The 15,720-nt window shown below is 36.9% G+C and overlaps 1 protein-coding gene across 3 annotated transcripts in view; it reads right to left on the reverse strand.

Moving 5' to 3' along the window:
• Positions 1–15,720, reverse strand: part of Adam23 (ADAM metallopeptidase domain 23) — a 162,873-nt gene that overhangs the window by 15,093 nt on the left and 132,060 nt on the right. For all 3 annotated transcript variants that reach the window (XM_070018608.1, XM_070018590.1, XM_070018598.1), the window contains exons 19-24: positions 14,596–14,646; positions 13,916–13,979; positions 12,587–12,692; positions 9,071–9,190; positions 7,479–7,647; positions 4,501–4,612 (exon numbers count right to left, since the gene is read on the reverse strand). In XM_070018608.1, coding sequence (XP_069874709.1) covers positions 4,501–4,612; positions 7,479–7,647; positions 9,071–9,190; positions 12,587–12,692; positions 13,916–13,979; positions 14,596–14,646 — 622 coding nt within the window. The remainder of the gene's footprint in view (positions 1–4,500; positions 4,613–7,478; positions 7,648–9,070; positions 9,191–12,586; positions 12,693–13,915; positions 13,980–14,595; positions 14,647–15,720) is intronic.

Genomic DNA, 15,720 nt, shown 5'->3' on the forward strand with positions numbered 1-15,720 from the left:
CCTAATGAGAAAAATACCTACTTGAAACATAATTATACATGAGCATAAATGTATATAATAATCATCTCATCACTAATGATATGAATGATAAATCCAAAGATGTGAATATTGCCAAAGAATGTCACCAAAGGACATATGCAAAGAACAAACAGTATTCCTCATGCTAACATTTTGAGATCACTGCTTTTAAAATACTAACTGTATAGTATTTCCTTTCCTCTACAATTCCAGGAGAAGTGCCACTAGTAAGTAGTGTCATCATAGTGTGGTCACGTTTTACCCCTCTAACTTGTTATTAGGCTCAAAAAAACTCTCGGAATAACTGAATACTTGGCTTTAAATGAGGCAGTGCAGTATAAAGCAAAAAGAAAAAAGTACTGGGCTAAAGCTCAGGAGATTACATTTTATTTTTGGTCTGCCACTAATTAGTTGCTAAGCCTGATACTTAAATTAGTTTTCTCATTTGTAAAGCATCTGTAAAGGGCTCCAAGGCCTTTTCTAACTCTGAGTGTATGACCATAGTTTTGATTAAAGGGTCTCTGCTAACATACCACTGAAAACATTTTATATGATTCAGTTTCTTCTCCTCTTTTTCATCACTGTTATTGTGATGATGTCACAATAGCCACAAAGTAAAGGCCATTGTATCCCATAATAAGCACAGTGCAAAGATATCTACAAGTTGACAAAAGTTACTGATAATTGGTGTGGATCTTTACAGTGGGTGGGGATTCTTTTACACAGAGTTAAAGTATTTTCTATGCTAGAACAAATGGAAGTCATTAAACTGACTTCCGTTAAAAGCAGAAGGATACAAACTTTTCATACATGGAATAAATGACAATGTAGAAGGAATTAATGACATCTAATATAAAATGTTTTTGAAAATCCTTATTCAGAGGGTTTGGAGTGTGGCTCAGTGGCAGAGCAATTGCCTAGCATATGTGAGGCCCTAGGATCCATCCAAGCAAATGGAAAGAAAAGGGGAGGGGAGAGAAGAGGGGAGGAGAAGAAAAGGGAGAGGGAAAGAAAGGAGGAGGAAAATGGATGGGAGGAGAGGGGAGGAAAGAAGGAGAAGAAAAGAGACAAGAGAGGGGAAAAAAGAGAGAAAAAAGAGAGGGAAATGAGAGGGGGAAGAGAGAGAAGGAAAAAGGAAGGAGGAAGGAAGGAAGGAAGGAAGGAAGGAAGGAAGGAAGGAAGGAAGGAAGGAGAGAAAGAGAAACGGAGGGAGAGAAAGAGGGAAGGAAGGAGGGAAAAGAAAATACACATTCATATGGCTTGTGTGTTGATATATTTCTTGTCTTTCAATAATTTTCATTTAGGAAGCTGGAAGGAATAACGCTAGCATATTTTGTTAACTGTGGGTTCAGCACAGACAACTTTAACAAGTGCAGTGACTATAATGGTCATGAGTCTACCACATGGAGAAAAGTAGGATTTCTTATTCTTCCAAGAACAAGTAATTAAAAAGAAAGAAATGCCAAAACACACTAGTCCATTCTGGACATTCTGAAATCAATGGAAATAGAGTCACTGATTTTGCCTTTATTTTTTACTACTTTAGTCTTTATCCAACCTGGGTACAGGGCTGGGAAGGTGGCTCAGTGGTAGAGCGCTTGCCTTGCATGCATGAGGCCCTGGGTTCGATTCCTCAGCACCACATAAGCAAAAAGAAAAAAGCCGGAAGTGGCGCTGTGGCTCAAGTGGTAGAGCGCTAGCCTTGAGCTGAAGAGCTGAGGGACAGCTCCCAGGCCCACAGTTCAGGCCCCACGACTGGACCCAAAAACAATCTGGGTACACTTTATCTTTTATGTCTAGATTCACAATTTATTTTTTAAAAAACAATATTTTCATTATAACTCAATTTTTTCTCCATATAAAGGAAGCATGTTAAGGTTAAATTAACCCAAGTACTTTAAGTACCTTATCACTGTGTCTATACCGGAAACTTTTATGTCTGCATATGATTGTCCAGATCATGCTCATTATACACGGTGAATACATGGGGAAGATCCAAACACTGTACTCAATAAAGTAAGTGCCAACCAAACCAACTGGGTCCCAAGAAGATACAATGTGAAGTCAAATCCTAGAGGGACCTCACATAGTGCAGAAACTACAGTCAAGAAAGTACTGATAGCATGATTATCTTGAGTTCATTACCTGTTAGTCTTCAGAAAGCCAATAAAACAAATGGATACAAATCACCTGAAAATCAGCACGAACATGAGGCATTTCATTTCTCTCCCACACTGACTGAATGCTTACTATGTGCCAAAAATATGCTCTCTTGGCAACAGTAGTCAATACATATTTGATAAATGGATAACAAAAAGTGAAGTGTATAATTTCTCTCTTTACATGGTCTTTTACCCAAAATTATAAAAACTAGTCATTGAACCAAGCACTAGTGTCTCACACCTGTACTCCTAGCTACTTAGAAGGCTGAGATCTGATGATAGAGGTTTGAAGCCAGCCTGGGAAGAAAGGTCCATGAGACTCTTATATCCAATTAATCAGCAAAAAGTCAGGAGTAGAGGTGGGGCTCAAGTGGTAGAATATGAGCCATGAGTGAAAAAAAAAAGCTAAGGGACAGCATCCAGACACTGAGTTCAAGCCTAAATAACAGCATTTAAAAAACTGAAGTCATAAAATTGCCAACAATGTTGGAAAATGTTTACATTCTTCTGTAAAATGTGGCTATTTGCTTTGAGTCTCAACTTTAATCCAACAGACAGAACCAAATAATAATCTCCAGCCCTACTTAAGTCAGTAGAGCAGTATCTAAGAAAATTTAGCTTAGTTGATAGATGTCTAGGACTAACATCTATATGCAAATCATAAACATGAAATAGAGAAAAATTAGAGAGAATGAGCCCCTATTTCTCTTATCAGAGCCAAATCTCAAAACCTAACTTCTTCTTCTTTTTTTTTTTTTTTTTTGGGTCCGGTCGTGGGGCCTGAACTCTGGGCCTGGGCACTGTCCCTCAGCTCTTCAGCTCAAGGCTAGCGCTCTACCACTTGAGCCACAGCGCCACTTCCGGCTTTTTTCTTTTTGCTTATGTGGTGCTGAGGAATCAAACCCAGGGCCTCATGCATGCAAGGCAAGCACTCTAACTTCTGAAGGTAGATCCAAAAATGTTTTGTTCTAGTTTTAAAGTAACAAGAAACTGAATGTAAAAGTAGAATAGGTTCTTTTTTAGAAGTAGAAAAAGAACAGAAATAGATTGTGAGGGTGTGTTAATTATTCTTATGGAATTTTAATATCATGGGGCATATTAAGCAAAGGCATGAAATGTGCCTTCACACACCCACTGTTTGGAATAATCACATGCACCCCAAACAGCCTAAATCCATCCAGGAACTGTGAACCACAGAGCTTCACTGGCTTTGGAATCATATTTACCCACATATGCTATACCAAGTTTGTAAGATATACATGAACTTTCATCTGCAATGAAGCTTATCAACATGATAATATTAATACACCTATTTTCATACTTACATGGAAAAAGAAAGACAGTCTTTATAAAATACTGTTCACAGTACCATAAAAAAGAAGCTGATGTCCAATGTCATCATTGTTTATCAGATCTGGCTCTGGTAAAATTGTTTGGTTTCTCAGATACAATGCTACAGTGCATTGTATAAGTATATTGTGACTGATGGCTTTTCTATATCTTTGAGAATCGAACAAGAATGGAGAGAATAACGGAAAAAAAGATTATTCATGATGACTTAGACTACAGGATAGGATGGTGTAATAGAAGAGAGTATGAGTATGACATCAGGCTCCTTGGGTTCACCTGAGTAATATGTATGTCACTGGACCTACGGGCCTGGTCATCCCCACCTAAAAAATGAGCGTGTTTGTGGGAAACACTTATACTCCTAATTCTAAAATTCAAATTTCCCCATGTTCTTAATTACAAATTAAAACAGAAGTTAACATCTTCTGTTAAAAAAAAATTCATGTCCTATGAAGAATTCCTTCCCAATCAAAAGAATGTTCAAAAAGAGTATAGAAGGCTACAGCTTCTCTCCAGAAGGAACCAAACACTGAGATCTGACCAGAACCTTAAATCAGCACAAAAGACTTTTATCGATTAGGAAACTGGTACCACTTAGACAAACTGTCAAAGAATTAGAATTTGTGATTAAAAAAATGTAAGATTTAAAGGAGCAAAAGAAAAGTAGATGAAAGAAGCTAATGTATTCACTTTCTAGTTCTAGGCTAAGAGATACCTTAAATACACATCTATCTATCATCTATCTATCTATCTATCTATCTATCTATCTATCTATCTATCTATCTATCTATCTACATACATATATACATGCTATACATAAAATCCTTAATTCTGCAGTAAATGAATTATGCAAAATTTCCTGGCAAAAAGAAATATTCTTATGAGTTGCTTTGCAATGTATTGTCCTGATGCAGTGGAAAAATGTGAATGAATGCAGGATCCAATGAACTGAAACTGAAATAACACAAACCCTTGGGGCCTTCATCCTTGGGGGGGTGAAGATTCCTAACAGGATCCCGGATACTGCAGTCTGTCCCTGCCCAGGTGAAATCACAGATGCAAGTGGCTTCATTACTACATACCTGTGAAGAGAAAAGAGGAGAGGTGGGGGTTATTGTCCATTGTGCTTTGTGGAATCATAGTGAAAAGCAGAGGGCAGGAAAAGCATAGGGCAAGAAGGAGGCTTTAGAAACCATTTGGGATGTTTCCAAAGTTTCTCACAGTTTGGAGGACTAGACAAGGGGAAAAATGAATAGATACAATTGTTTAATATATTTTCTGTTATTTATAGCAAAATAATGATTAAGATAAAAAACCTATATTTGTATTATTCATAATGATATTTAATTACACAAGTGCCTAATAATTTCAGGGTAATTTTTTTAAGCAGTTGGACAATTTACGAAGAACATTGATATGTTTAACTCAATAAGTTAACAGATACTGGGCTCAAGATACTGTCAAGAGATAGTGACAGAGATAAAAGGCCAGGAAACCTAAATCACCATGATCTCACCATGCCCAAGTTTATTTGATACACTTTACTCACCAAGTGAGCACCCCGCCCACCTTCTCTAATGCTTTATTACCCCTCCTCACTCAGCCAGGCTGAAGACCTCAGAGTCATTTTTCTCTCCTGTTTCTGAGGATCAAGCAGTAACATGCATAGACTTGAAATTTACATAAAATAACCATCTGCAAACTAGAGGCAGAAGCACTAAAACCCTTATGTTCTGTGAAAAACACTTAAGAACAGATTATTACAAATGATAAGATCAAAGCTTTGAATCTGACTCGTTACAACACATAATTACTTTCCATAAAATTGACCTTTTATTAACAAAATGAGAAGGGCAGAAGGAAAGAAGGAAAAGCCTTCTCATGAATTAAGTTTTATGATTTTAGAGCAATAACTAAAATACTTGAAGAGTCTGTCCAGCGATTTTATTTTAATGTAGAAGTTATTGAGCATTTACTATGTGCCAACTACTCATCCTTTATACAAGTGTCTTATTTAAGGCTCATACCAGCTAAGGTGTGAGGGCTGGGAGAGGGTAAGTGACTTACTCAAACTCACAGGGATAGCAAGAAGCAGAGCCAGGATTCAAACTTAACTAAATTTGATCACTCTTCCTAGTCCTCATCAAAATTGCATTCGTAAGTCACCAGGCTATACTGAGCCCGTACTTCAACCAAATCCCAAACTCTAGGTTGTCATAAGACACAAGCTTCTTGGGCCTTTCTATCTTGTTCTACTCTGTATCACCCGCCTATCTATTTTGCATTACTTTTTAGTTTTCATTCTGATATCTTTCATTTTTACTCTCTCATAGTTTCTTCCTGTCTCTTTCCCATTACTGAAGTCTATATAAACTTTTAAATACCATCATTTTGCTATGCCCAATTTAAATAACTACTGAAATTTTGATAATAGAATCAGGTGTCAGTAAAAGCAATCTGCCCACTTTGGTCATGGAATTAAAGATACATGCAGGTATGAATTCGAATATCATCTTGTCTTTGGCTGGCAATGTTCCATGCATACCTGTACTTACTCTGCATGTATGAGAATCATCTGTGACCCAATCTCCAGTGTGATCTGGCACATATACATATGGTTGGTATGAATAGTGAGGGGTTGAAAGTGAATTACTGAGAGGACTTAAGTTGTTTGAGCTGTATAAAATAGTTACATGAAAGTACAGTTCCTTTAAAAACTGTATCATAGCTTTTGACCTTTAATCTATGTACATATGATCATACAAGATGAGGTTAAGTGAAATGAACCCCAAGATAAGAACACAACTTGTTTTCTTTCTTTCTTGCTATTGTTTTTATCTAAAATATATATCTAAAATGTACTATATGATTTTTTTTGTTTCTCTTGTATGTTCTTCTTCCCCAGTATAACCCTTGTTTTCATTGAATTTGCCCTGCATCTTGTATATACATTTTTCTAATTTTGGGAAGAGAAGGGAAATAACAAAATGCTGAAACAAGGATACAGGTTGACCCATTATAACAATGAGATGTACAAGACACTATGTTGAAAATGAACTTTACAACCTGGGGTGGGGGAAGTGGGGAGGGAAGGGATGGTAAGGGAAAAACAAAGGAGGTGGCAACAATGCTCAATAGGAAATGTACTCATTACCTTAATCATGTAACTGTAACCCCTCTGTACACTATTTTTACAATAAAAAAATCTCAATCACAAAAAAAGTATCAATTTTCTTCCAACCTTGAGATGCTCTGGTGGTTAATTTATGGGCCAACTTGACTAGATTAGGTCACGGGATGCCCAATTCAACATCCTTTCTGGATATTTATGACAGTGTTTCCAGATGGCATTTCAATTGGTGAGCTCCATAGAGCAGCCTGCCCTCTCAGGTAGGGACTGAATAGAGCAAAAAGGAGGAGGAAAGAGCATTTGCTTCCTTCATTGATGCTTCACTGGTTGAACTAAGTTATCAAAGCTCATCTTCTCTAGCCCAAGAACTGGAATTTATAGCATTGGTTCTGCTGAGAGCGGACTCTCAGGTCTTTGGATTTAGACTAAATTATACCAGTGGCTTTCTTGGCTTTCCATATAGACAGTAAATTATGGGACTATTTAGTCTACATAATAAAGTAGGACAGATAGATAGATAGATGATAGCTAGCTAGCTAGATCCCCCACTGATTCCATTTCTCTGCAGAATCCTGACTATGCAGATGTTAAGTATATACCTGGAGAATATGGTGATTGCAAGTAGGCAGTGATATGAGAAACAACAAAAATAAAATCAATTTAGTTATTTTAGCAGATAAAAGTATTAAGGAAGCATTCATCATCAGTGCATAGAAACTGGCAACAGCTACAATTAGACAATGACTGAAAGTCTGAATGCCAGGAACTCAGCATGCCAGACAATGAAGTCAAGCTGTACAGCATTGATGCCTACTTACCCCATGGCCTGAACAGACTTTACCCTTGGAATCAAGTGGGCAGCTGCTCATATTTAGGGCTTGAATCTGTAGGCATTTCCGATCTAAACACATCATGGATGGGCCACATGGTGTTCCATCTTCTACATAGCCAACATCTGTATCATCATCTAAAACTACATGAGCGCCACTAAAAGGAGAAAGATAGCCATGTAACTGTTAGCTCCTTACTTATATCAACATGAAGTAGATGTGTTCTTTATGAAACCAAAGACAATGTACAGGATTTCAATCCTAGTTTCTTCCCACTCTCATTTCCCCCCTGCTCTGTCTTTCTTTAAAAGGAAAATGAAAGAGAAACTAATGACCTTTCACTATCATTATTCCACACATATATTCAGGAAAACTGTCATTTTTCAGAAAGTGCATCCTAACTCTTCACTTGTTTCCAACATCCAACATTAAGACTAGGGTAAAGGCATTTGGGTAAAATCAAAGGAAACAAATTTGTCATTAGTTCTCTCAGGCCACAGACAGTATTTTGAAAATTATTATTATTTCAAAGGATATGACAATTCCTAACTGAAAAATAAGGAAACTGGTTCTCTATTGATATTTACTTTTAAAATTTCAAAGTTAGGGACAACTAAATTTGAATGATAATCAGTGATATACTAACAAAATATCTTATAAATATGCTAGTTTAGATGATACTAGAATAGTTTGACAAAGGTGTTAAAGATGTGAACACATATACATGGAAAAAACTAGCTTGAAGACTACAAGTTTCTTCCAGGAAGGATCCTGCTACTAAGACTCTGTTAGAATCACTTAAAAAGACAGTAAACCAACTATCATTTGGCCAAAACGAAAGTATCCAACTCAGTACCCAATCAATTTACAAAAATTTGTTTAAAATTACTTTTTGGTAATTTCAAATATTATAGTCATTCATAGAAGATATGGGTTTAGATTTGGAGGGTAAAAAAATAAAGACAAGATGATGGCTGGGTGCTGGTGGCTCATGCCTATAAATCCTAGCTATCCAGGAGGCTGAGATCTGAAGATCATGGTTCAAAGCCAGCCCAGGCAGGAAAGTCCAAGACTGTCATCTCAATTAATCACCAAAAGCTGGAGGGGGAGCTGAGTGCAAGCCTTGAGCAAAAAAATGCTCAGAACAGCACCCAGGCCCTGAGTTCAAGCCCTAGGATCATCACAAAGGGGAGGGGTGGGGGAGAGAAAGAGAAAGAGAAAGAGAGAAGGAAGGAAGAAAGTAAGGGAGGAAGGAAAAGAAAAGAAAAAAAGAAAAGTAAAGAAAAGAAGGAAGGAAAAGGAAAGATGAAAGCAATAGCTCAGGAGGACCCCAGAAGAGGCAGGGATTATAGTAGTACTTCTGCATAAGAGAGCACTATCTTAACACTGTTTTGAAGGGAATAATATTTATTTGAAAAATAATATAAATCTTTAATAAAAATCAACTGTGTATCTATGTGCTTTCTTCTTACAGACAATTAGGATGTTGCTTAGACCTATAAACAATATTTTAGTAACTATTTGTTTTATGTGACTTGGTATCTGTTAAACTATATTCTAAGGCAGACATTCGGTGTTACCTGCAGTCAATCACTCGGCCTTGATGGTAGAAGGAGGTTGGGATGATCTCTCCTTGAAGTTGACCGATACGCGGAGCTCGAGTTAGGTTGGTGCACAGTAAAAATCCACAGAATACATCACTACACATGTTTTTAAAAAAGTACAAATGACAGAAGTCAAACTCCAAACAATCAAATTATATTCTCCCCCACTCCTCTTTTTTGCAAGATGTGGAAGAATCAAACCTAGGGGTTTGTTCACGCTAGACAAACACTCTTTCACTGAGCTCTTAAAATTTTTTTTTTTTTGAGTCTTCTCAGATCACGCTTTATTGGAGTGAGCTCTTAAAATTTTTACGTATTATCTTCTTACAAAATAAAACGCTTTTTGTTCAGTAATTGTTGTTTGGCTATGACTGACTTCTCCCTTGCCCAGAGGATCACAATTTTGTTCAGGTACTGAAATGTGTATCCCTGCAAGATGGATGGTGACTAGTCTAAACCAGTCCTGGCGCTCCCATTCCCTGAATCCACTTTTCTATGCATCCCTTCTCCCCACCCTCTAAAGTGGCCCAGGGTTACAGGGAGGTGAGAAAAATCCAGCTAGGGAGTTTCCAGGAGGATTTCTCCTGGATAAAAAGTTAGAGATAGCAAGAAGACCTTTGACTCCTACCTCCTACTTACTTCCTACCTTTGGATGTGCAATTTTTGCATCCACTTTGCAGTTTGTAAGTGTAACGATAAAACTAAATATGCTAGAGGTTACAAATCAGAAGAGAAGCAATAATCTGAATCCTTGATGACACTGTTATATATTATATGACTCATCCACTATGAGGCTACCTACTTTCAGCATCTTAAGTAAACAATGACCCCAAAAGTAGGCAAAGAATTGAAGTGGGGAATCACCGAAAAGGAAATCTATATTTAACGAATGTATGAAAGCTTGCTTAACTTTATTTTTAACCTGAGAAATGTAAATTAAAGTCATGGTAATATAGAAATTCACACCTCCTAAAATGTATAAAAGTTAAAATCAAATCTGATTAAGGCCAAGTGTTGGTAAGTCGGGGCATAACAACCTTTTCATATATATTATGATTGTAGGTTTGTTAGCAAAACCGTATTTAGTAAGCAGTTTGACATTATCCAGTGACACTGAAACCACACAGTCCCTACCATTTGGCAATTTTTCTGATAGGTACAGATCTTACAGATACGTGCATAGAAGTACACTAAGAATATATTTTGTACAAGAATGTTTACAAAGCAGAGCTCTGAGTAGTCAAAATGCAGAAACAAGCTCAAGAATAGAGAACTAAATTATGGTATATTTTTATGTGAATTTATAAAAATGAAACATAATAAGAAAAAACAGGTATTCATTCCACAAAAAACTATTAAAATGAGTTGGGTGCTGGTGGCTCATGCCAGTAATCCTAGCTACTCAGGAGACTGAAATCTGAGGATCGTAATTCAAAGCCTGCCTGGGCAGGAAAGTCCATGAGACTCTTATCTCTAATAAACCACCAGAAAACCAGAAGTGATGCTGTGGCTCAAGTGGTAGAGTGCTGGCCTTGAGCTGAAGAGCTAAAGGGCAGTGCTCAGGCCCAGAGTTCAAGCCCCATGACAGACAAAAACAAACAAAAAAGAAACCTCGTAAAATGATTAATTCAGAAGTAAGATATAAAATAGTATATGAAGTATCACAAATGTCAGTAACAAAAGTCAGGATGAAAATAACTCCAGGAAAGAGTTGCAGAACTATTATGTGGACAATTTTTATTCCGGGAATGCCAGAATATCCTATTTATTTTCTATTTATTCTATTTATTCACAATATTCTATTATTTCTATTTATTCAGAATATTCTATTTATTTCTGTGGGTGTTTATCTCATAATTATTTAGAAAAGGTATACTTGTATTATTTTAGTTTACTTATTATATTTCACAAAATTTTCAAGTTTTAAAACACACATATTAACACACTAGAAATAGGTTAGTCTCAAGTCAGATATTCAGAAAATACCTTTTCCAGTGATATATTTCAACATTTCCCAAATGTTTTAAAGTCAAGAATCAGAATGAAGCCAAGTGTTGGTGGCTCAGGCCTATAATTCTAGCTATGCAGGAGGCTGAGATCTAATGATCAGAGTTCAAAGCCAGCCAGGACAGAAAAGTTCATGAGACTCTTATCTCCAATAAACTATCCAGAAAAAGCTGGAAGTGGTGCTATGGCTCAAGTGGTAGAGCATGCATCTTGAGCACAAAGAGGCTGAAGGACAATGTCCAGGTCCTGGGTTCAAGCCCGAGGACTGGCAAAAAAAGGAAGAATCACGGAATGATCAGATTTATATACAACAAATGAGTAAACCTAATCAAATTCAGAAGTTCCCAGCCACATGGGTCTTGACTACGTCACATCCCCTTCTTCCTACTTTGTGGTACCCAAAGAACTGAGAATCAATGTCTCAGAATGTCTACTGTCCACTCAGGAAACATCAAAAGGGAAGCTCTGACCTTTATTCTTTTGGTGTAAGTTTAAATAATAATAGTCAAACTTGTGTTGCCTTCTAAAGCCCTGTTCTCTACCAAAGTCTACCCGGACCTGTGGTATTTCATAAAATATATTATAGACATCACTAATTAGCAAAATAAAACTTTCCTGAAATCTTTGTTCCGCTTCAAAATTAGAAAGTGAATAATCCTTGCTATGGAAGGAAAATGGAGGCACTTCAACTTAGAAATTAATGGCTCCATAGATCCACATCATTGAATTAACCTGAATAAACTATTACATCATAATTCCAGCTTTCCTCAATCACTTATGGGGAACTATAACCAATGTTCCCTTAAAGTACCTCATTTCTGAGTAACGAGGCCTCCATTACCCATGAAGTAGATGTTGTTCAGAAGGGAAAAGTCTCTGATCTAGATATTAATTGACTAGTAAAATTTAAAGATACTGCACTTGTGAAATGAATAAAAGCATTATTACTTTAATATTTATTATCTATTTCATTTATCTATTAGTCCCTAAAATATACCAAGCCTACATAATTTGCCTCTTAATCTACACATAATAGAACATTCATAGACTATATGGGCTACCAAAAGTAGGAAATTAAACCCTAATAATTATTTGTAACACTTTGGCAAAGCAACTTCAAAATAAGAATCAAGCAAAATACATCAGGTGGTTAATTTTCTCAGTTTTACACATGGTGTTAGGCTTGTAGCATAGTGTCAGCATACTGTCATTTGCTTCTAAATATACCATTAAAATATCTTATTATATTTTATATTTATTATATTTATTGTATTTTATTATATTATACATTTTAATATATGCTTTAAGTTTTTTTGAGTAGTTTGAACAAGTTTTTGGAATTAGAAAACAATTTTATTGGCTAAAGATTTTGTGAAGTAAAATATTCCTAAACCTTTTTTTGTAAGTGATATTTACTTTGCACTCATTCTGTATTTGCATTGAGTCTCTAAGAGCAGGCATCCTGCCCCAAAGCTGACTACTCACTGTTTGCTACACTGGATCCAGCGGTCTCCATCCTTCCCACAGTTTCCCTTCTCAGTGCCTTCCGTATTCAGCTTTTCATAGCAGAACTTGTCAGACCCTGCAGCCTCTTTTGGAGATGAGCAAGAGAAGAAACTTCATTTTAGTTTTCATCATTCATAACCAATGGTGGGCCGCTGTAATGCCCAACAACTGATTCTACAGAAAAGGAATTTATAAATCCTGACTTAACATCTGATAGGGAAGTATTCCACCACCAACTATGTCCCTAGCCCTGATTTTCAAGTATCTTACAAGGCAATATGTCCTTATTTTCTTGCCTCTGACAAAACAAAAGCAGTGAATGTAAGCTATTCAGATAAATGATATTTGCCCAACACTAAAATCACTCATGCCAGAATTGGTGTGCTTTTATGTGCTTTGTTTTTCTCTGCGAGGACCCAGCCTCAGCAACGTCTTGAACTTTCTAACTGAAGTTTATTAAAGTAGCACTGTAAATGTGAACATGTAGATATGTGGGGAATGTCCTGAGACATTACCATCTACTCAGGGAAAATGACTACTCCAGGAAGCCAACTTGTTGGGGGATAACAAAGTCAGCCATGCAAGTGGCCAGATAATGATTATGACCACTGCCCTCAACTCAGTCTTAACAGCAGATGGAAAATCCCTTCTATGACAGTCACAGTGGATGGATGACATTTGGTTAGGATTCACATGGACAAATCCTCAAGTTGTTTATCTTGGTTTTTTATTATTATTACTATTGGTTATTATTATTAATTATTATTGGTAAGTACTAGGAAATTAAATCCCAGACTTCTCTTGTACTGTACCACTCAGCTACTTCCTCTATAGTTCATCACTAAGAGTTGCAGATCTCTTTATTCTCATTCTTTTCTAGATCTTTCTCTTCTTTCCCTTCTTGCTCTCTTTCTCTCTTTCTTCCTTTCTTTCACATTACTGCAAGCTGTGGATCTCTGTCTGCAAGACTAGTAGAGAAAAACACTATTTTTTTTGTTGCTTTTGTTTGTTTGTTTTTGTTGGTTGTGGGGCTTGAACCCTGGGGCCTGAGCGCTGTCCCTGGGCTCTTCAGCTCAAGGCTAGAGCTCTACCACTTGAACCACAGTGCCACTTCCAGTTCTCTGGTGGTCAATTGGAAATAAGAGTCTCATGGACCTTCCTACCCAGGCTGTCTTTGAACTGCAATCCTCAGATCTCAGCGTACTGACTATCTAGGATCACAGGTGTGAGCCACCGGTGCCCAGCTTGCAAAAACACTCTTAAGAGGAAGTGCACATGTGACCAGCAAACAGGAAAGCCGTGACCTACTTGTTCCCCAGATGTACTGACACTGGTTGTCCCTGGTCTTGCACTCGCCATTGTAGCAGCGACCCTGAGGACAAGATCACATATATGAGATGCACGGAGCCACAACACCTTTCCCAAAATTCTGATGACAAATCTCCTAGTTGATTTAGACGAGGTATTTTTTTCATTCCATAATCTAATATTTTCACAAAAAACAATGAGAGTCACCAACATCTTATGAAAAGCTTAAGATACTGCAGACCTCAAAACACAGCTGTTTACATTCAAAATAATTATCTAAAATTCAAAACTATGGAAAGCAAAAATTGGTGCCTTTCTTTGAATGACACTTAAACAATTTTTAACTTTGCTTACATATGCATGATTGGGTTTTAAAAAGCCATTTCAAAAAATTGTCATATTTTCCCATAACAGACATGCTGGAATTACTTAAAGATGGTCACAAATTAGTGAATCAGATTTCTAATTCTGTAGCTATTTCATTTGTTTTGTTTTGCCTCAATCTGGACAACTTGTCACTAGAGTTAAAAATATTTAATATATGATAGGACATGAAGCAACTCTGAAATTTGAACCCCACTCTAATTCATGTGAGCAAAATTTCTTTCCAATGTGACATTTAAGCAAAAACAACTTTTCAAACTATCCTTCTAAATTATATTTAAAAGCTCCTAGCCTACCTGATTTTGATTGCAGGCATAACCATCTTGTTTATGAAGATTTGGTGGACACTGAAAAATATTATCTTATTAGTAAATGTGCAGCATAAGAAGTACCTTCAGATAATGTGCTCCATATACAAAAATGAAGGAAAAAAAAGCTCGCATGGGAATATACAATTAAGAATATTTCAAAAACACACCTAATGCCTTAAGTAGGTTATTCAAACTAATTCTACCATTGGTAAAATAAGAAAATAAAGCCCACCTAGTGGGTACTTTCTATATGATTCTCTGTTTACTGTGAAATGGACTAGAAAAACAAAGTACATTTGCTGCCTAGGAGATGAAAGTAAGCAGGATTTAAATGGCTAGGGAAGGAAATGAATCAGCTTGCTATGTAGGAGTGAACACACTCAGGAACTAATTTACAAAACCTTGCTGCGCTCCTGAAAATGTCAAATCTGAATGTGGCATCATGTCACTCACCTATAAACCACTTTACAAAAACAGAAAAGAGAGTCTTGATTTTGACTCATCATGACCTGTCTGACCCTCCCACCACACACTTGTTACCAGCACAGTCTGTGATACTGTGGGTATTTTTATTTACTGGCTTGTTTATCTGATCATTAAGTATGCCTCATTTCCCCCCCAAATTACACTGAATAGGTGAATTTAAAACTTTTACACAGTTTTGAGAGTTGAAAAAAAGTCAAGACAAAAGCTCTACTATGATGTTAGAATCAAATATGAAAGAAAAGAATACACATGTCTGGCAAAGGATTAAGAAACACAGAGATGTATACCAATGCTCCCCTTCAGTCTTCACCTTCTCAGCGAATGACCTCTCCATTGTTCAGCCCAACACCACAGCATTAGCCCCTATTCATGCCTCTTGCCCACATTTTGCATTCAGTATGTCAACAAGTCCCATTAGCTTCACTTCAAAACATTACAACTTGACCACCTCTTTCTCCCCCTTCCTCACTAACTCTTCTACCCGACTTGTGGCCTCCAGGCTATCCCTGTTTAGATCCCTTTCAAGTACAAAGACCAGATCACATCAATCTTCTGGTCAAAAACCCCTAAGTGGCTTCTTAGATTATTACTAGCCTTCAAGTTGACCATGATTATTCTCTCCTA

The sequence above is a fragment of the Dipodomys merriami genome, unplaced genomic scaffold (genome assembly GCF_024711535.1).
Source record: "Dipodomys merriami isolate MVZ:Mamm:240054 unplaced genomic scaffold, mDipMer1.0.p SCAF_1, whole genome shotgun sequence".
In the NCBI taxonomy this organism is placed as follows: domain Eukaryota; kingdom Metazoa; phylum Chordata; class Mammalia; order Rodentia; family Heteromyidae; genus Dipodomys; species Dipodomys merriami.